The sequence below is a fragment of the Pinus tabuliformis genome, chromosome 5_1 (genome assembly GCF_031772625.1).
Source record: "Pinus tabuliformis cultivar Carrire ecotype Pingquan chromosome 5_1, CPIR1, whole genome shotgun sequence".
In the NCBI taxonomy this organism is placed as follows: domain Eukaryota; kingdom Viridiplantae; phylum Streptophyta; class Pinopsida; order Pinales; family Pinaceae; genus Pinus; species Pinus tabuliformis.
The window spans coordinates 787,700,312-787,721,728 of NC_142305.1; the positions used below are offsets into that span (position 1 = coordinate 787,700,312).

The 21,417-nt window shown below is 40.5% G+C and overlaps 1 protein-coding gene across 13 annotated transcripts in view; it reads right to left on the reverse strand.

Moving 5' to 3' along the window:
• Positions 1-21,417, reverse strand: part of LOC149167293 (protein ZINC INDUCED FACILITATOR 1-like) — a 639,590-nt gene that overhangs the window by 260,954 nt on the left and 357,219 nt on the right. For 6 of the 13 annotated variants that reach the window (XM_089432933.1, XM_089432936.1, XM_089432937.1 and 3 more), the window contains exons 12-13: positions 8,839-8,924; positions 8,633-8,684 (exon numbers count right to left, since the gene is read on the reverse strand). The exons of 1 other annotated variant lie outside the window; for it this stretch is intronic. In XM_089432933.1, coding sequence (XP_089289059.1) covers positions 8,633-8,684; positions 8,839-8,924 — 138 coding nt within the window. Of the gene's footprint in view, positions 1-8,576; positions 8,685-8,838; positions 8,925-21,417 lie in introns of all 13 variants that reach the window. 6 more of the 13 variants (XR_016260914.1, XM_089432934.1, XM_089432927.1 and 3 more) reach the window with 2 other exon arrangements.

A 21,417-nucleotide genomic window follows, 5' to 3' on the forward strand; every position in this document is an offset into this window, starting at 1 on the left:
TGCTCTGGCAAGTGATGGGATGCACCTGATCCCTCACCAATCTGAAAAACTCGTGGGCTCTCACGTTGTCTGGCCTCAACTGCCGTGAATCTCTGCCCCATCACCTCAATCTGCCTTGATAGATCCTGCACTGGTTTGAGGAGCATATCCGCAAATCTCTTCCCGTCCTCGTCGGCCATCTGTTATGCGTCCACTACTGGCTCTCTCTGTTCTGCGTCTACCACAGGCTCCACCTGTTCTGTGTCCACCACAGGAACACAGTCTCCCTCCCCGTAGGTATTCTCCAACCTACGTCCAATGTCTCTGTACCTCCTACCTCTGTAATAAATGTAGGGTTTTTCCCCTGGTGTCATAGATTGCTAGCTCTACAGGCTGAACCAGATCTATGCTCTAATACCATTGTAATATTCCTAACCCAGAATATTCCTCAAACCCCAGCAAAAACTCCAACAAAGTATGTGCAAATGATATAATAACCCAGAAGTGATAAAATAATAGTGGAACAGCATATAATAATGTAATCCGGAAATATAAGCAGATACACAAGAAATGCAGCGAGAAATGCTAAGCCATTTTATTATACTGAGCAATAAAATGAGTACAAGAAGTGATTAGACATATGGCACCTCGACTTGCACAAGTCAAGTGAAGAAATACTCTCAGAATGACAAGAATGGCCTCTCTGCGTGGATGCTGCTATTGTGCTGCTGCTGCTGCTAGAAAACAAATGATGATTTGGAGCTGCTCGCCTCCTCGGAAAGAGCTGAACTCTGGATTCGGACTCTACTCAAGAAACCCAGAAAAACCCAAAAAGCTTTCCTGGAATGGCCGACCCCCAAAAAACACCCTCTTGGGGTTCTGCGCAGTTCCTTAATGCCCTGCGCTACCACTGAAGAAAACCCCTCTAAACTCTGCCTGAAACATTACCTGAAACCCTGCCAAAAATCCTCCAATGAGACAAGAGCTGGAACCTTGCTCAATCTCCCAGCATAACTCCACCTGCAAAACCCCAATCTAGCACTACAACCAAAAAGAACTGCATCCCTCTCCAAGTGCTGCGCAGTCCTCCAAAATGCTGATGAAACTGCTACTGAAATGCTGATAAAACTATTGCTGAAATACCAATGGAAATACCTTGCCCGAGCAGGCACTCGAAGTCCCCCGGGGCTAAGGGTGAGATCTCCGAACGGAGACACTCAATGCACTAAACAGTGTTGCAGACCAGCTAAACAGCTAGCGTGCTCAGAAGTCGAAACGACTAGCTCAAAATGCACATAACTGAATGATCCAAAATGAGAGGGCTCCTCTCTATTTTATAGCCTTTGCCTCTCACAATCCCTAGGCTCACCTCCTCCTGTGTGCTTCTCCTCTTGCCACGTGTTCTTCCCTCCTGTGCAGTCTCTCCAAGTGTCTGCGTGGGCTCCATTTCTGCGTCCCCCTTGGCCACCCTTTAAGTCACAACGTTGTGCTACCTAGGAAGTGACTTTTTATTCTAAAGTGAGTTATGTCCCCCTTCCTCACTTTTTATTTACAAATAACTATAGAAGGAAAAAATTAAACAAAATCAAATATTCCAATTAGCCATAGCTAATTAGGAATATCACATAGCAGTGGCAGTGCTATGGGCAGCATGAGGCAGCATTTTGAGAGGAAGCTGTAGTACAGATGCGGTGGTGGTAGATTCATGGGAAATAGTACAAGAAGAAGCAATGCAATAGATGAAGGGCATCAGGCCAAGCATCAGCAGCACGGAGGACCGATTCAGTAGATTAGTGTAGTACTTCTGTTGAGAAGTATTGATTTTGGGTAGCATCGGATGTGTTCTAGCTCCGAAATTTTATGGAGGGGATAGAACACATGAGATCTCTAGAACCTAGAAATCTTTTGGAGAAATTCCACCCAAATGAGGAGTTATTAAAATAATTAATATTTTTAATGAGTTCCTAAGTCTAAACTTAGGAAAATAAAAATATTAATGTGTATTAATAAAAATATGGGTTAGAAGGTTCTAAGTGACAAGGATCAAGCCTGTTTTAATCTTAGCCATTGATTAGAGATTAGATCATGACCGTTGATTCATCATCAGGAAAAGTATAAGAGGAGGCTTGAGGATCAGTTGGAGATACACCAAGAGATCAAAGAATTTGATTTTTCTGGGGCATGGTTTGCTGAGAAAGTCGAGCTAAGTGATCTAAGTTGTAGTGAGAGGGGAAGTTCGGCAGAGGGACTTCAATCCAAGGCCGAGGATACATAGCAGAGAGGCAGAGTAGCAGCAGGAGAGACAATGCAGCTCCAGAGAGGGTGACGCAGACGCCAAAGGGGTTGATGCAGTTCCTTAGAGGCAACGATGGGGTTTTCTATGGGGCATAGAGAGTAGCAATTCAACATATCGACTTCTGAGCAAGGGAGGCTCACTGAGAGGGTGACGTAGCTCCTAGAGGAGGTGACGCAGTTCCAGCACAGAGCTTGGAGCGGCCATCGTTGCCCAGCACTGGGAACAACAATTGTCATCTGTGGGGTTTGATCATCCAGTTGCTAGAATTGTCAAAATATCTGTGTTTGGATAGAGGTCCTTCTACCAGGTTTCTTCTCTGTCGGGTAAGCCAGACTTGGCACCCTAGTTGTATTCATAAATCTGCTTAATAATCCAAACCCTCTATATGTTGCACCGGTTTTCCCGAATTGGATTTTTCCAGGGATGATTGTCCAAAAATAATGGTGTCCCTTGTGTGATTGTCTCAATTTATTTCAATTCATGATCTATATGTATGTGTAGGATGCAATAGTGTTTTCATCGTTGGTTAAGTAATGTAATAACTCGTTGAATGTAAAAAACAAGTAGGAGATGATAAACCAGTGATTGCAGTAGGATTTTTGATGTGTAGATTTAGAAATTTTCACAGAAATGAGGAGAGTTTCCTTCCTTATATAGATTTCGTGGATTACTTTTCCCTCCATTTTCCCTCCATCATGGGTCCCTCATTCAACCATCGATTTCCCCTCCTTGCAAATAGAACTAGGGAATGTGTATTCTCCTAGTGTGGGTGGCCCCCATATATAACTTAACCACACCAAAATAACTTCTACTAAGTCTAGCTTCCTAATAAAATCAAATGGGCCCCATCACCTCCAAAATTGGCCTCAAAATGCAGAGATTAATCCTGTTCCAAAATAATTTTGGAAGGGACATTAGAGTCCTCCCCTCCCGAATGTTGCTTGTCCCCAAGCAACTTCAGTGCTGGATGCTCAATTATGTGCTTGCCCTCCCAAGTAGCATCTTCATCCGACAAGCTCCTCCAATGCGCCAAAAAACGCTTGTCCTCAAGCAATGCCTAAACAAGCACCCTCTCTAACTGTCGCTCCCCACTGTCACTACAAAATGTGCTAGGTTCCCAGATGTGCCACTGAATCGTCCCTGACCTCGGCACTGTACTGATATGAAAGAATCATTCAATACCCGGATCGTAGGCCATCGTGTCTAACATGAAGCTCATCTCGCTCCACTCACCATCCTGCCCAGTACAGGTACCAGAAGTCCCCTACTCCATCAGTAAATCACTAATGCCCAAAGGAAGATCTGTATGATCTCCCCCTATAGTAGCCAGCGCATCCCTAAAGGTTATTGAGCTGTGAAGATCTATGATGCCCCAGTTCCCTACTAGTCCTAGAGTGGTGTCACCATGCTGACGTTGCACTACTTTGACTATGACATACTTCCCATCGTGCGCAAACAATATCCTCCTCTCCTGGAACTTCATGGTGGAATACTGATAGAGGCGAGACACATCCTACCCCGACATCTCCATGATGCCAAAGTCCACCCATCTAAATCTAACTCTAAACTAGTGTAGCCACAAAGAAAGCCTTCCTTGCCATCCGATGAAGGTCAGTGTGTACCCCATGTGCCAACCCTAGAGTGAACTAGACCACTCTCTGCCGTGGCTCTGACCATCATGAGATAGAGTGATCTACCAATCAACAGAATCCCTGCATCCCCTAGTTGGACCTATAGCAACATAGCTCTGACAACTATAAGAATCCTTCCATGCCTCATCTCTAGTCCCTGCATGTGATCAATATATAGGCTCCATATATCATGGGCTAATTTGATGCATGCTAATCTGCCTTGTGCTTGCCACTGTGTAATACCGATGATCGCTGGAAGCCACGTGTGCCAAATAGCTACCCCGTGAATGCAACCAAAAGATGGGTATCTGATACTCGTCATTGACTCAGGGTATGTGGATCTCTCCTGTCCCTGCCAACCATCTCCCCTGGGTTTTTCATCCACCGTCTTGATAATGTGCTAATATAATGTCTAGAGCCCGGACACATACTGGGAAACTACCTCAGCCATACCCAGTATTCTCTGTTCATGCATGGTCCCAACATGCCCTGAGAAGAGAGTGACACACGTCTCCATCGTGACTAGCTCCCTATACGTAGGCTCGATGATGAACGATATGCCACCCCTGCAGATGATCACCTCATCCCCCAACCTGTTGCTGCCAACTGACGCACAAACCCAATGCCACTACTGAGAAGTCTCCCCCCCTCGTGCGCTAAGTGTCACCCAAATATCTTGGTTGAGCTCCTCACCCCCACTGCTCATGCCCAGAGTGCAAAAGGTCAACAGCAAAATCGACTATGTCCATGAGGGATGTAGAAGAGGGTCAGGCATATGAGTCCCCGCGCATACCCTCAAGTATTGCTCATCTGTGTCCCCGTTAATCCTGGGTGAACTACACCCAAAGGTATGCCTGATGTCTTTTTCCATGGGTCTCCCTAGAGGCAACACTCTAAGACGTTGTTGTGCAGCACTATATGCCCCTGCATACCACCAACCATCCCAGTACTCCTGGACATACCACTGTACACTGTGACCTACACCTGTACGTCGCTGGATAACCTCAGTTACGGCTATGCCATCCTGTACTGTCCTATGTCCCACATGTGTCACTGTACATGTCACTCCCCGTATGTACTCAATGCGATGTGAGGCACTCCAACTCCACAGCGCAATCCAACATACTACGACACACCCCCATGCGCCTCCATGCCCATCTGCAGACCACTACTCCATGCTAGATGATCCTACCCATCCCTGAATGAGATGGCCTAAAGCTGTGTCCATATGCGTCGCCCGCATCCAACCCATATCATCACCTCCACTGTTGCATCACCATGCTCTCTGATGAGGAGACCTCCCCTCCAAGTCCTCCCTAAGGGACCCAAGAAGTGAATAGCCCTAGGTGTCAGCTATGATGCTACCCCTGTGCTACTCCTCTGCGTCCTCTGTGCCCCACACAAAAGTGGAGAATCCGCAACTCCATACAGGGCGCCATCTGGTGTCCTGCCAATGCCACCTTTGACAAACTCCTGCTAGAGTGTGTAGATCGTCCCATGATCCTTTGTACAAATGTCATACCAAGTCAACCCAAGAAGCCTGTCCACAAACTGGTAGGCCATTGGTGTTGACCGAAACTCCCCAAGCAAAGGTGCATGCTCCACTGCTAGGTCAATTGTACCCTCTAGGTCGTAGTCAACTGGTATACCTAGGAAATGATAGGTGGTCCCTCCTGGATCCCAATGCTAGTTGGGGCTTCCAGCATCCCCAGTGCCTCGAAACTCCTGTTGAACTCCACCTAGGTCCACTACCATCTCCATAGCCCACTCCACCGGGTACCAACTCAGAATCTCTCACCATCCAACCCCAAGATAGGGATTGAATGCACGAACTCCCGCACATAGAACAACCCCTGCATGCGAGTGTTGCACCCTGTGCAACTCAGGTCGTCTCATATCGTTATCTTGGTCAATACATGAAATCTGATTAGGTAGCTCTGTCTCTCTTTGTCCAATGGGCCAAGGTAACCTAACAGTGCTGCCAACCCTATCTATGTATGCCTGGAGAGGGCTGCTCTCACGCTCCAATGTGCACTCTAGCTGCACCAGTGGGGAATCCAACCGCTCCCCAACGTGAGTCAATTTGGCCGTGGACTCGGCACAAACTGCTCTCATGCCCTCCAACTCCTTATTTTGCTACAGAATAGCCTCACGCACTAACACAACCTTCCTTTGTAATGCCTGAAGGCCGACCTGAAACTGGTGGAACAGTCGTGGGCATCTATCACTTGTAAACTCAGTCACAACTCCAGATACCTCAGCAACTGTTGGCATCATCCATGGGTGGAACACCCTAAACAGATGGCTCTATGTGTGTAGCCTCTATCCTCTCCACCAAGGTGTCAACTAGGGTTATCAAAGAGGCCCCTAATAAAGGTGACTCTTGCGCCACATCGGGTATATCGATGTGCTCCTCACCATCATGTGGGCTCTCAACATCATGCTCAACCTCCTCCTCAGGCTCCTAATATCTAAAGCTAGGTCTCCACCAGAAACAGCGCCCCCTGGTCTCACCCTCTAACCGTCTCTGTCCTGCTTGCTTCTTTTCAGGAGATCTGCTGCCCTGATTTGGTCGGCTTTCCCCACATGATGTAGATGGCTACACCCCCACGACCTGCTCACCTCTAACGTCTCTATTGCAAGGGTGAGGATGGGTTTGGTCTGTCACCCTCCTCAACTGGACCAACCTCTCATCGTCCCAATGAATTCTACCCCAAAATTTCTACATACTGGATTTCCCTTGAGCCATGGGTTTGTCTCCGGTTTCACCCGTCACTGTGTACTCATACCCAAAGCTTCCATGATCTTCTGGCTAATTTCCCACAGTTGGCCCAAGATCATGCTCTGATACCACTGTAGTGTTCCAAACTAGGAAAAATAGTGCTATGCAAAGCAAACAATACAAACAACACCATGAAATTAAATCAGACCGTCAGATCACAAAATTGGCAACCAAACTAGACTGTCTACTCATTTTATTAAATGGAAAGAGGTGTACAACAAGGTGTTAGAATGTATGCACCTGGGCTTGCTCTAGGCAAGCTAGCAAAAGCCCCAAATGAACAATGGAATACCCTCTTCAAATTTGCTGGTAATTCGGCCCCAGAGCTACGTTGTTATTGCCCCAAAAGGTGTTGCTGCCTGAAATGATATGTTGTTAAAGCCTTCCCTGTTGCTTAGAAAATTCTACGAAATTAATCCCATCCTCTACGCAAGAAACCCAAAATAACCCATGAAGGAATTGGCCAAATGTTGACCTCGGAATTTTGGCCCAAATTCCCCCTAGCTCCTCTAGCTGCTGGTTGAGTTGGGACCCCTGTTTGACCCCTCAGATCTGCCCAGAAAATTCTATAAAATTAGGAGCGTACTCCTTGCCAAAAACCCAGAAAAACCCAAAAAGGGTTTCCCTTGGTTCCAACCTTCAAAAATTGACCCTTCACAGCTTGGCCCTCCTCCAAATACGAATTTTGTTGCTGTGACTGATCCTATCAATCTATGCACTCCCAGCTCCAGCAATCCTCCTCAAATGGCCCTCCAAATGATCTCCCAGCTCCCCAGCTCCAAATCCCCGGGATAATGTTGCCCCAACAAATCTCACTCCAATGGCTGCGCAGTCCCTGTGCTGTTGTTACTCTCCTTGTTTTGCACTGCTGTTACTCTCCCTGCTCTGCGCTGCTACTACTCTCCCTACTGCTGGAACTCAACCTCCTTGCTGCTATTTTCCTGTTGCTGTAACTCGGCCCTCCTGTTGCTCCTTTCCCTGCGGCTGTAACTCGGCCTCCTTGCTGTTACTTCCCCTGCTGCTGGAACTCGACTACAACTGTTGTAACTCGTCTCCCTACTGTTGGAACTTGACTATAGCTTGTTGTAACTTGTCTCCTTGTTGCTGCTACGAACTAAGATGAAGAAGAACTCCCTCCTAGGGCTGGCACTTAAAGTCCACCAAAGCAAGGGTTGAGATCTTCGCTCAGAGACATTCGTGTGCTAAACAACACAGTAACCCGTCTAAGCAGCGTGAGCAACTAAGATTGAGTTCAATATGTCAAAAGATGATGAAATGAGGAGAGTTTCCTTCTTTATGTAGATTTCGTGGAGCACGTTTCCCTCCATTTTCCCTCCATCGTGGGTCCCTCACTCAACCATCGATTTCCCCTTCATGCAAATAGAATTAGAGAATGTGTATTCTCCTAGTGTGGGTGTTCCCCACGTATAACTTAACCACATTGAAATAACTTCTACTAAGTCTAGCTTCCTAATAAAATCGAATGGGCCCCATCACCTCCAAAATTGGCCTCAAAATGTAGAGATTAACCCTATTCCAAAATAATTTAGGAAGGGACATTACAGAAAGAAAGTCGTAACGAAGGCTCCAGTCAAACGGGAAAATGTTAAAGATACTTAATGTCACCAGAACCTAGAAGTCAAGTAGCAAAAACTATTCACACGGGGCATTCTTGTACGTCCCATCAATGTGGAGAAACATTGGTCTAGAACTAACCATCATGTATTGACTAGAATATTCCGATGTGAAAATTATAAATACAGCTGTCATGGTCTGATCGATATCTCAATGACAAATCTTTTATTGATTCATAGAATTTAAATCTAAAACTTTCAGAAAAACTTGTATCATATAACTAGTCCAATTTTCATTGGATTAAAATACTTACAGATAAAAAATTTCTTAATAGGGATGCACAAGTAACCGCCACCCACAGCGAAGTACCTGATAGCATAGCTATAAATGGGTAGGATGTCAACACTGGTATACTTAATACCTGCACTTTACCAATATTATGATATTTCTAAGCACTTAACATTGGGACTTAAATTCTCTACATAAAATGACAAATTGATTATTCTCTGAATGTTATTAAAATGTTCACAACTACTTTTAACGAAATATCCAAATGGACCAGGAAGAGATCATACTGCTGCTATGCGGGTTATAAGAATAGCTCCAGCATAATTCACCAACGGCGGGAAGACAAGAAGCTGGAATATTAGTACCCCTACACCTTAAGAAGAAAAAGCATATAAAAATAATCAATAGTTATTTTTTATTTATCCGTATCTGAAAAGATAGTAATGCAATGATTCAAATATAAAAATTAGAATAGCAAAAAGATTTGGACTTGTTTTGAATCAAGAAATTAAAATTTTGATGTCGATACTCCTCAAAAGAGAACATATAGGTCCTTGTTCATACTGGACCATTGTGTAAAGGAGCTTCAAATCCTCTGAGAAGAGCATCCTGAAAATCATTATGATGGGAATCAATTACACAAGCTAAACAGGAGATATTTAATCCTAGTCTAACCAACGGATTGATGCCAAACTGGATAAGTCCCAGATGAACATACTTATATCCATTCTCAAGTCCCCATTGGATATCTTCAGATTTCAACAGTGGTATCTGATAATTGGGTTCAAACTTCGGACAAATGAATTGGGGTACTTACAGATGTATTGCAGAACAAACTAGCAGCTTTGAAATTAAACATTGGCAATTCATAAATCTGATATACTGCAATTTCAGGCAGTTTCCAATTTGGATTGGGCTCATATTCTTGTGTGATAACTCATGCATCATATAAATGATCATGCCTTAACTTATTCATTATTCTTGGTAGCCATGATTTCTGATTCTTCTTTGATACTTTATCAGAAAAATCATAAGACACACTACTGTTGTGAGATGCCATTTTCAACTATTGCAAATCTCTGCTCTGTATTACTTGAGTAGGTAAGTTATGCTATAAGAAGTAAGGAAACTGTGCAACTGCGCAAAATGAGTCACCTCTGTGGATCAACAAATGCCACTCCTCGGCTTCAACAATCCCGGTGCAAACTCCTCGGCCAAAGCCTACTACAGATCTTCACACAACCACATTTCTTCTCAACATAACAAGTATCACTCAATAGACAGATAGATGGTATGGATAGTTGACTTAGGGATTCCAGCAAACAGAAATATGTAAAGGTAATATTGCTCTGATACCAATTTAATTTCTTCCTTGGATCTCAGACCAAAGCAAGGCAATGATTGATTTATTGGAAAATATCACAATTGCAGAGAATTACGGAGAACCATAGTGAATTTTATTGAAAATTCTTAATGAGTATACAGAAAATATAAGTTCTATTCTGATGGTCTCTGATCATCAAGATCCTTTCTCTGAGGCGAGATGAGAGCATACAAACCAGTCAGGATACCAATACAGACTCAACAAAATCATAGACTCAATAGGACCTGTTGCCTCAAAATCTAGCAGGTCTTGTGAGGGGAACTCACAAGGCAAGAACTAGACTAAGTGATAACACTATGAGGTGTGGCCCACTGTCATCACAGCCACCACCTCCTACTCTTTACTAGAATCTCACAACAAGGGAGGCTTTCCTATGTAGGTGACCTAATGGATATATCAAGTGTAAAGCTTGGAGGCAACAAGCATAGACTCGGGATAGGTACTCAACATAAGGACAAGGCTCAAACTAGCTTAGACAAGGCAAAGTTGTAATGTCCCCTATCACTTGAGCATGGAGTTGTCTTTCCTACTAACCTAACTTGTCTCCTTTAGGCTAGAAAAGGGGAAATTGTTAAGGGGACAAAGAAATTTTTCCTAACTCTACTTTATAATATTGATAAATAGAAGGGGCAAAAGTCAATTGGATAAAATAATAAAAACCAACTTAGTAACTTTATCAATTAAAATAATAATAAAGTGCTTTGTAACGAATAAAATATATAATTAATATAAATATAATGTAAAAGATAATAATCATAAATAATAGTTAAGTTAAGCTAATAATTAGGTTGAAGAGGCATGTCTAATAGGACATGACTCTTCATGAAGAGACACTTGCGTGATATATAAGCAAGCCTCTTGTTCTCATTGTAAATCATTATCATTATCATTCTTATTCATATTTAATATATAATATTTGTATCCTCATGGATATCTTTATATTCCTAGTTTTCTGGAATAATTAATTGGCAGAAGGAACTTTGTTCGCTTCATTTAGTATCAGAGCCACATTGGCTGATCACCAGGGCTTTGGCTATCAACCTATCATCAACCTTGTTGCTGTCATAATTGAAGCGTTTCGCTATATATTGGGAGATTCTCCATTTTTTAGGCCTTTGGCCATTAAAAAAAAAAAATTTAACCAAAAAAAAATATAAGTAAATAAATTAAAAAAAGAAGAAGAAAATAAAAAGTAAAAAAACAAAAAACAAAACGGATACAAAATCTCATACCAAGTATATTTAAAGCTTTTTACGTGGAGAAGCCCGTGGTTTTAAAAACAACCCATGGTAATTGCCCATGGTATTTTAAAAAGTTAAAGGAAAAAAAAGAAAAACAAAAAACAAAAGGAATACGTTTTACTTTTTACGTGGAGAACATTTTAACGGAGGTTTTAAAAACAACCCATGGTAATAGCCCATGGTATTTTAAAAGTTAAAGAAACAAGAATACAAAAGCTCTTACGTGAAAGGTAAATATTACTTTTTACAGGAGGTTTTAAAAACAACCCATGGTAATAGCCCATGGTATTTTAAAAGTAAAAGATATTTTGATAACATTGGAGAAAAAAAAGTGTGATCTAAATAATTTTAATCGTTCAAATCTAAAGATTGTGACCATACCAAGAGTCACGTCTCATCCAAATTTTCCGAGAAAAAAATATTATTATAATTATAAAAAAGGATACTATATAAGCCTTATATAGTTACATATAAAAGGAAGTCTCAAAAAAGTATATATAAATTTTATATAATTATAAAGTATATAAATTTTATATAATTATAATTTTATAATATATATAAATTATTATTATATAAATTTTTTATTAAAAGAGCGAACCAAAAAAAGAAGAAGAAAAGGAGAATATTTGAAAAATATATATAGGAGAAATAAGTGATATTTTATAATAAAAATAGCTCCAGTTGACATATTGTTTACGTAAAAACATCAAGGAAAAAATGGAGACTAGTAATGAAAGGTTTCCTGAAACCCGTAGTACATGTGTTCGCACACTATTTAACATCAAAGGATCACTCACAGGAAGAGACATCATAATCTCTATCAGTCCTACTGAAAGAAGTAATTATGTTAGTCCTAAATGTGCTAATCAATTGGTGATTCCTGAATCAAATATAGTTGAAACAAATTTTTTTGGCAAACAATACGATATAAGCAATTTACACCTAAATATTGGAGATTATACTTTTACCTCACAATTCACCGTGCAAACCCTATCTTTTAACGATAGTGACATTGTTTTGGGATCACCATGGATGAAAACTCTAGGTTTCTTTATTCTAAATACTAAGAAAAAGTTTTTAACATTTTCTTACAAGAAGAAGAAAATAACGCTCCAAGATGTTACACTGAAACCTAACTCAGTAACGCTAGAAGATATATCGGATATTTCAAAAGTAATTTCTCAAGAAGGTAAAAAAGTATTACAAAATATGCAAAATGAAATTGACAAAATCACTATTGACAAAAATGAAGAATTTTCTCGACTTACAAACCATAGTGAAAAATTGCTGACGCAAATTAAGATACTAAAGAAGGATAAGAAAACCAGGTACAACAACTTATCAAGAAGGAAGCATCAAATGTAGGAATTCAAGTTGATGACAAAACAACACATACTGATTCAGTGAATGTCACAACTCAGAAAGAAGACAAGGAAGTTGAAGAAAAGACGCGCGTGGATGTTGCAATTCAAACGATGAACATCCCCAATGAATGTTTCATAACAAACTCAACACCTTCGCCAGAAGAAAATATAAAAATTGTCACATGCCCAGTAAGGAAAAATCAAACAAAAAAGGTTCCATATCGGCATCCGAATCATGAGAACAGACGAATCAACCATGCTACATATTTGAACAAGTCAGAAATGAAACAACAAACTGATGTTCCGGATAATAGTGATGTAATCTCAATCCAGTCTTATGCTAACAAGTCGTCACAAAATTCCAGTGATTAGAATGCTATACAGAAGATTAATCTGGGATGGTCTGATCCCTTCTCGGTGCGACAATTTTGTTTGTCACTAAGAAGATCATATCAACTTGTATCGACGAGGATGACTATTCCAAAATAGAAAGACTTTCAAAGCCGAAAAAAAGATCAAGCTTTTTTCATCGACAAGCTTTGAGGACAAAGCTTTTTGAGGAAGGAGGCAATGTAACGAATAAAATATATAAATAATATAAATATAATGTAAAAGATAATAATCATAAATAATAGTTAAGTTAAGCTAATAATTAGGTTGAAGAGGCATGTCTAATAGGACATGACTCTTCATGAAGAGACGCTTGCGTGATATATAAGCAAGCCTCTTGTTCTCATTGTAAATCATTATCATTATCATTCTTATTCATATTTAATATATAATATTTGTATCCTCATGGATATCTTTATATTCCTAATTTTCTGGAATAATTAATTAGTAGAAGGAACTTTGTTCGCTTCATGCTTCTAGAATATTGGAGAAAGATCCTAACGAATTTATAAAAGGGGGAGGAGGTCACTTCTCAAACATTCTATTCTATTCATCATATCTCTGAAAATCGACTTGGCACATTAGAGTCTCATGCAAGGGTTTTAGATGGAGCTCTTTAGCCGATTTTAGTGGATTTCGAGTGCAACCCTAGTTGGCTCTTGGGGGAAATCACTTCAAATCTTCCATTTGTGATTATTGCAGGTATTTGGAGCAAATTTTCTAGAGGAGAAACCCTTGGTCTAAGGGTTAATTTTTTAAGTACGGTTACTGTTATTGCAGGATCATTTGCTGGGGGTGAGTTTCCATCTGCCATAATATTTCAGAGAGGCGAATTTATCATTCTTCCTAGAGGCCAAATTATTGTTGAGGATGAGATCAATCACTGGAGGCCAAGTTCATCAATATTTCCTGGAGGTTGAATTGTTGTTGAAGACAAACTATTGCTAAGGCCAAATTGTTGTTGCTAGGCCGAGTTCCATTTGCCATAATTTACAGAGGGCTGAGTTTGTTTCTGAAGGCCGAGTTCATTTGCTGGAGGGTGTGATCATTTGCTAGGGTTGAGTTTATTCACTGGAGGCCGAGTTCTTTACTTGAGGCTGAGTTTGTTTGTAGGAGGCCAAGTTTATTTGTTGAGGAGTACTTCATCTGCTAGAGGCCGAGTTTGCTTGCTCAGGTCGAGTTTTTATTTCAGAGGGCCAAGTTCATCATTCCTGAGGGCCGAATTGATTGAGCTATTTTGCTGGAGTTATATCACAGGTTACACAGATTGATATTTTCCATGTAAACCCCCTAATCAAGTTTAATAAAATTTTGGTTGTGCTTTGAAATATCTCTACTTTAAGTGTTTGTTTTATTAACATACAAAGTGTTCAAAGAAATGCTTGCATACAAAGTGTTTGTCAAAATACATAAAAGAGGAATTTAAAAAAAAAATTGCAAGTTGTGCTAACATATTTTAGCAGAGGGATGTTATAGTGGTATCAAAGCATGTTCCTGGCCAGCTATGGAGGCATGATAAGCAAGTTGGCTTCTTTAGTAAGTGCAATGACCCCTGAAGATAGACAAAACTTGACATATAGGAAAAAAGGATACAATAGTAGGAAAATGCAAGTTCAGACTAATCCAGAACCAAAGTTCCCTAGGAATAGAGAAGGGGATTTGGCCACACAAGAAGATACAGGTATCGAGTAGATGGGGAGTCAAGGCAGGGATGAGATAATATTTCAGAGCCTCCTCAAAGCTTTAAATTATTTGGCAAAAGGCCAAATGGAGATAGTGCAAGGCCAAAAGGAGATAGTGGGTACGTTGAGGGAACGAATTCCTAAAAGTGGTTGACCATAGGGTAAAAAGGGTAGTAATGGAGATTCGAATGTTGGTGAAGGGGTAGGTACATCCCGGAGTATACCAGAGACTAATCCATAGATTCATCCTCACATTTACAGTGGACTACCTCGGTCTACTATGCCTAAAGTTTTCCCTGCTAGTACAGTGGGTCAAGTGTTAGTTTTTTGCAACATTGGAAAAGTGTTCTAGTCTCTATGGTGTCTGTTGACCACTACGTGTCAACTACCCTTAGCAGTACACCCCCTTTTCTTCGCAAAAGGGATAGCGCTTGATTGACTTGTCCGTGCCATTTGATAGTCATCATCGACCTTATCATGTTACGCTGTAAACCCAGTTTGCATGTGTAAATTGTAAATAATTCTAGCAGATCTGAGTCATGTATGTAAATTGCCTAGGTGGACCTAATTTTCTAGTGATAATCTACGTTCCGGAAGGTTTTTTGTCTCACCGATCTATGATCGGCAGAGTTTTCCTTCAGCCTAACCCCAAAGCCGGAATTGATTTTGTCATTAGAATCTTAGGGAATCTTAGTGTGCTTCAAGTCTATGTAAAAGTAATTTGGAAATAATTCTGACTATTTAGTTAGGTTATTACAAATTGCTTGATCTGCTAGATTATGTTTGTGTCGCATAACTGGGTAATCCATGAGGGTCTATGTCAAATGGGTTTTCCCCCTTGAGATGTAAAATTGTAAAGTTCATGATGTAAAGTGTCTTGAGGGTTAGGAAATGTTTTAATCCCCTCATAAATACTAGGTCCTAGGTCCTAGGTAATTTTTCCAAAGGCTAAGTTCGAGGATCCATTTAAAAATAAAAATAAAAAAATTGGAAAAATAAAAAAACAATAAGAAAATAAAAGATATAAATAATTAAAAAATATAAAAAATAAATAAATAAAAATAATAAAATAAAATAAAAAATTAAAAAAATAATAAAATAATAATAAGTCAAATTTTTGAGTAAATAAATGCAGAATTTCATTTTTTAATATATTAAAATGCATTTAAAAATTCGATGGATGAGATTAAAAGAAATCTTGATCCTCATCGACGGTCGAGATTAGTTTGACATGGATCACTCGAATTAGCTGTTGGAAATTTTTCCTTTAAATAGGGTGTTAGGGGTCATTTGAGATCAGTTTTTGATCTGAGAGTCTGGTGCTAAAGAAAGCTCTCTTGTAGTCATTTTTTGTGCAATAAAGTAAGACTTTGGGGTTAAAAATCTTGCTGGTGTTACTCTTTTGGAAAAGCTATAAGATTGTTTTATTTTTCTACATAATTTTATTTTCAGTCATCAATAATAGCTTGATGAAGATTGATTCAGGCACAGGTATCTTGTCTGATCTCTAGGGTTTGAATGATAGTTTAGATTTTGAAATATAATGGCAAGTATCTCCATTTGATCTGGATTTCACTATTGTTTTCTCCCTCTATGTTAATGGTTGATTTTAAGTTGTGCAGGAAATCTTAGTTTTGAGTTTACCAGGCGTTAGGGGAAGTTCTTGGCTGAACCAGCCAACTCCCGGATTGCATTTTCTGAAAGAGCCCAGCTAGTTTTTAATCCTGGGCTTATCATCTGATTTTTTTTTTTTATGAATGCATGCAGGGCTTTCTGAAGTACCTCACATTAAAATTAAATTCTGATAATATTACTGTGATTATTGACAAATCTGGCTGCTTAAAGTTGAAAAGTTGTAAACGCTGTAATTATTTAGCTAATTTAGGGTTTCAGTTTTGTTTTATGCACATATTATTTCTGGGTTTTCTGTTTTTGCCATTGCATGTTGCAGGCACAGGCTTTGAGAAATTTTCAGGGTTTCATCAGGCAATCTCAAGCAGTCTGCAGTCCGGGGTTTCATTTTTGCAAAGATAGTCTTCAGCGGATTTTCAAATTTTTTGAGGGAATTTGATGGTTTATCAATGTTGTTTTGCTGCTCGGGGTTTATTTTTATTTGCAGGAAGAAATTTTCGAATTTTTTTTTTAGAGCAGGTTGCTGCTTCACTCCACGGCTTCCATTCATAGTTACGTTTCCCTTTATTGCTGTTCGAACTAGCATCCTCACCTTACCAGCTCCGCGTGCCATCCCTCACCTTTCACTCTTGCCCACCTGCGTGCTGCCAGATCTGAGTTTCACATTCACGCAGCTCCTAAACCTGCGTCTAACCCGCAGCCATTATTCCTCCACGCTATCTCTTCATTCGCTGTCCATATCACGCAGTCTTCTGCTCATCGATTCCTTTACCCATCACTCTTGCCATTCCGTCCAACCTCCTTCCTCGACCTGCTATTTCCATGGTTTGCTCCCACAGTAGCCAAGCTCCCACCTCTAACCTGCAACAGCAACCACACCTCCTCCGCAGCATACAAAATCCGTCATTCATCCCCTTCAAGCTGCAAACGCAATCTGCCATTGCTGCCAGATCTGCGTGGTTCCTGCGTCAAACAAATCTTCATATCCCTCACCCTGCTCGCGTCTAGACTCCTTGCTCCTTTATGCCACTGGATTCCCTTACGCCTGCACACGTTGAAAACACCGCAGCAAAAAACAAGAAAAAAACAAAAAAAAAAAATCGATATGCATTGGTAAAGCTTTAGCGTAGGTTTTGTTTTGTTATGATATATATTTTTTTTTGTTTGGTTTTGAATTATATTTAGTCAGCGTTCATGTTTTGTTAATGTTAGATTAAATTTTAGAGTTTATAAATTTTACTTTTTACATATATTACACTGCATTTTAGTTTAGCTTATAGTCTTCATATATAGTTACGTTTAGTTTTAGTTATGTTTTAATTTTTTTTTTAATAAATCAAAAAGTACAAAAAATAAATATGTTATGTTAGCGTATTTAGATTAGATTTTGATTTTTAGTTAAATCAGATTTTAGTTTTGACTTAAAACCATTGTGATCTATGCATTGTGTTAGTTTAGTTTTTTTTTTTTTTTTTTGAATTAGATTTTAAATTTCATTATTGTATATATTTATTGTTTATTTTAAGTTTCATTTAGGTTTAGAGTTTTATTTAGTTAGGATTTGAATTTTATAAATTTTCATTTTTATATGTAGATTAGGTGTTAGTTTTTTTTATTCTGATCTTTAGCTTTTGCTTAGTTTAGTTTAATATTTATTTTTAATTTAGTTTTGGTTTTGTTTCAAAATCATAAAAATAATTTTTTATAAAAAAATATATAAAAATTAAAAATATTTTGAAAAATCTTACCAAAAAAAAAATTCGAAAATTCATTTTTTGGAGTTTCTTGTGGTATTTATGTTCCATTTCTCTATAGCTAAATGCATTTAAATGTTTATTTATAAGTTGGCTATATGAAAGTGGTAGGTGGTCAGCATTTAACTTTTATGATCATTTAAAGCATTTATTTTTTCTTGAAGTTTAATTGCTGGATCATCGTTAAGGCGTGCATTTGTTGAATATCTTACATCGCTCGGGTTATTTGATGATAAATGATTGCTCTACATAGTTTATACTTCTGCAACATTTAGTAAATAATCATTTAATCATTAACTCCATAAGGCACTGGTCTATTAACTTAATAAAATCAAATAAGTGCTTGTTTTCCCTCATGTCTCCCAACCCAACTGGTTCACAATTGGTCATCCATTGTCCCATAGGGTCTACCCCCCTTAGCCGCAGGAGACAGGCTTAAACGAAGAGATCGGGGATCAGGGTGACAGCCCCCGGTCTGAGCGTTGTTGTGACAATCTGTGCGACAACAGTGTCAATGAGGCTAAGGAACACATTTTCTCCAATACCCAGAAAAAGTTTTGCGAGAAAACACCTCAATTAGATTAATTAGCCAATTATTAAAATTTCCCTAAGTCTAACTTACAAAAATTGGTTAATTAAATCGGACTAATTGACGAAAATCATTTTTTCTCTAGAGACTTATGGAAAAGTCACTTGATGGTTGAGCGCATGCAGTCACTAGGGGTGTTTCAGTTAGCACGAGTGGCCAGTCAGTTTGTGAGGGGACTCCATGGGTCATCTTGGTATGGTGGTTATGCATGGGGTCGTAGGATGATCAACACACTGGGGCACGAGATTGTCAAAGGAGGTAGCATTGGCAGGGCACTAGACAGTGCCTTACATGAGGTTAGGGATTCTCCAAAGTTATGTGGGGCACAAGGGACACAGAGGAGCAGAGAAGTGGTGGCATCACTTCTGGTACATGTTAGTTTTTTGGTAGCATCGGATGTGCTCTAGCCATGAAATTTGGTGGAGAGGCTAAGGCGCATGAGTTCTAAAGAACCCAGAAACAGTTTGGTGAAATTCCACCCAGATTGTATTTTATTAAAATAATTAATATTTTTAATGGGGTTCCTAAGTCTAAACTTAGGAAAATTAAAGTAATAATGGGTATTAATCAAAATATGGGTGAGAATGTTCTAGAAGGCGGATCAGTTCAAGTTTTAATCTTAGCCATTGATTAGAGACTTAATCTCGGCCGTTGAAGTTGTAATATTTCTAATTAGCCATGGCTAATTAGAATATTCGATTTTGCTCAATTTTGCCTTCTATAGTTATTTGTAAATAAAAAGGTGAGAAAAAGGGGACATAACTCACTTTTAGAATAAAAGTCACTTCCTAGTAGCACAACGTTGTGACTTAAAGGGGAGCCAAGGGGGGCCAAAGGACCACGCAGAGATGGGGCCGACATAGACACTTGGAGGGACTGCGCAGATGGAAGGGGAACACGTGGCAAGAGGGGATTACGCTGGAGGAGGTGAGCCTTGGGATTGGGAGAGGCCAATGCTATAAAGGAGAGAGGAGCCCCCTCATTTTGTCATTCGATGATGTGCATTTGAGCTAGTCACTTCGACTTAGAGCACGCTGGCTGTTTAGCTAGTCTGCAGCACTGTTTAGTGCATTGAGTGTCTCTGTTCGGAGATCTCACCCTTAGCCCCGGGGGACTTCGAGTGCCTGCTCGGGCAAGGTATTTCCATCAGTATTATTGCAGTAGTTTCATCAGCATTTTGGCAGGAGGATTGAGCATCTTGGATGACTGCGCAGTCTTGGGAGGGATGACGCAGTGCTTTCTGGCACGAGTTCTAGATTGAGGTTTTGCAAGGGGATTTGTGCTGCGAGGTTGAGCAGGGGATCAGGCCTTGCATATTGGGGGATTTTGGCTGAGTTTCAGGCAGAGTTGTGGTGGGTTTATTTCAGTGGCAGCACAGAGCCTTGAGGGATAGTGTGGGTCCTCAAGGGGGCGATTTTCGAGAGTCGGCCATTTCAGAAAATCTTTCTGGGTTTTTTTGGGTTTCTTGAGTAGAATCCGATTCCAGAGTTTCAGCATTTTCTGAGGAGGGGAACAGCCCCAAATCTTCATTTGATTTCCAGCAGCACAACAGTTCTCCAACAACTTGGACGTAGTTCAGAGAGAGGCCATTCCTTTGCTATTCTAAGTGTATTTCTTCACTTGCCTTGTGCAAGTCGAGGTGCCATCTTTCTGATCACCTCCTGTACTCATTCTATTATTCAGTATAATAAAATGGCTTAGCATTTCTCTCTGCATTTCTTGAGTATCTACTTATATCTCATGGTTATATTGTTATATGTTGCACCATTGTTATTTTCATCACTTTGAGCTTCCCGGTTATTATATCATTTATACGTATTTGGTCGGAGTTTACTGGGGTTTGGGGAATATCACGGAAATGGGATATTACAGTGGTATCAGAGCATAGACCTGGCTCAGCCTGTGGAGCTAGCAATCTATGACACCAGGGGAAAAGACCTACATCTGTTATAGAGGTAGGAGATACAGAGACACTGGGCGTAGGTTGGAGAACACCTACAAAGAGGGACACTGTGTTCCAGTAGTGAACGCAGAACAGGAGGAGCCTGTGGTGGACGTAGGACAGGAGGAGCCTGTGGTGGACGCAGAGCAGGAGGATCCGATGGCAGATGATGATGGGAAGAAATTTGCGGACATGCTCCTCAAATCAGTGCAGGATCTGTCGAGGCAAATCAAGGTGATGGGGCAGAGATTCATGACAGTGGAGGCTAGATAGCGTGAAAGACCACGAGTTTTCCAGGTTGGAGAGAGATCGGGTGCATCTCACCATTTGCCAAAGCAGGGTGCCACTCAGCGTGATACTACTCAGCAGGTGGTCTCACATGCCCCTATACGCTCTACCATGCCCACTTTCCTAGGAGAAGATACGGGGGCCTGAGCACAGCAGGAGGCAGAGCCCGGTCATATGGGCAATTATTTTGCGGAGTACCAGGGTTATGGGCAGGAGTTCAGGGATGCTCTCTCATTCAGAGACTTTGTTCAACTCCAGCGAGATAGTAGACCCCGTGACCATCACAGAGGATACCAGCATTATCATGATGGAGACACCCACCGCACTGCTAGTAGATTTCACTCGCCTACATTTGATGGCTCATCAAACAGTTCGGCAAGGTCTTGGGTGGAGAAGCTGGACATCTATTTCCAGCTTAACCAGATGTCGGAGATAGAGGCCATCAAGGTGGCGACATTACATTTGGATGGTGAGGCCCAGGATTGGTGGTTCCATGGGATGGTTACACTTGGGCATTCCACAGTGACGACGTACGCTGAGTTCACCAGGAGAATGGTGGAGAGGTTTGACCGGAGGGATCCGGAACAACACTTTGTTGAG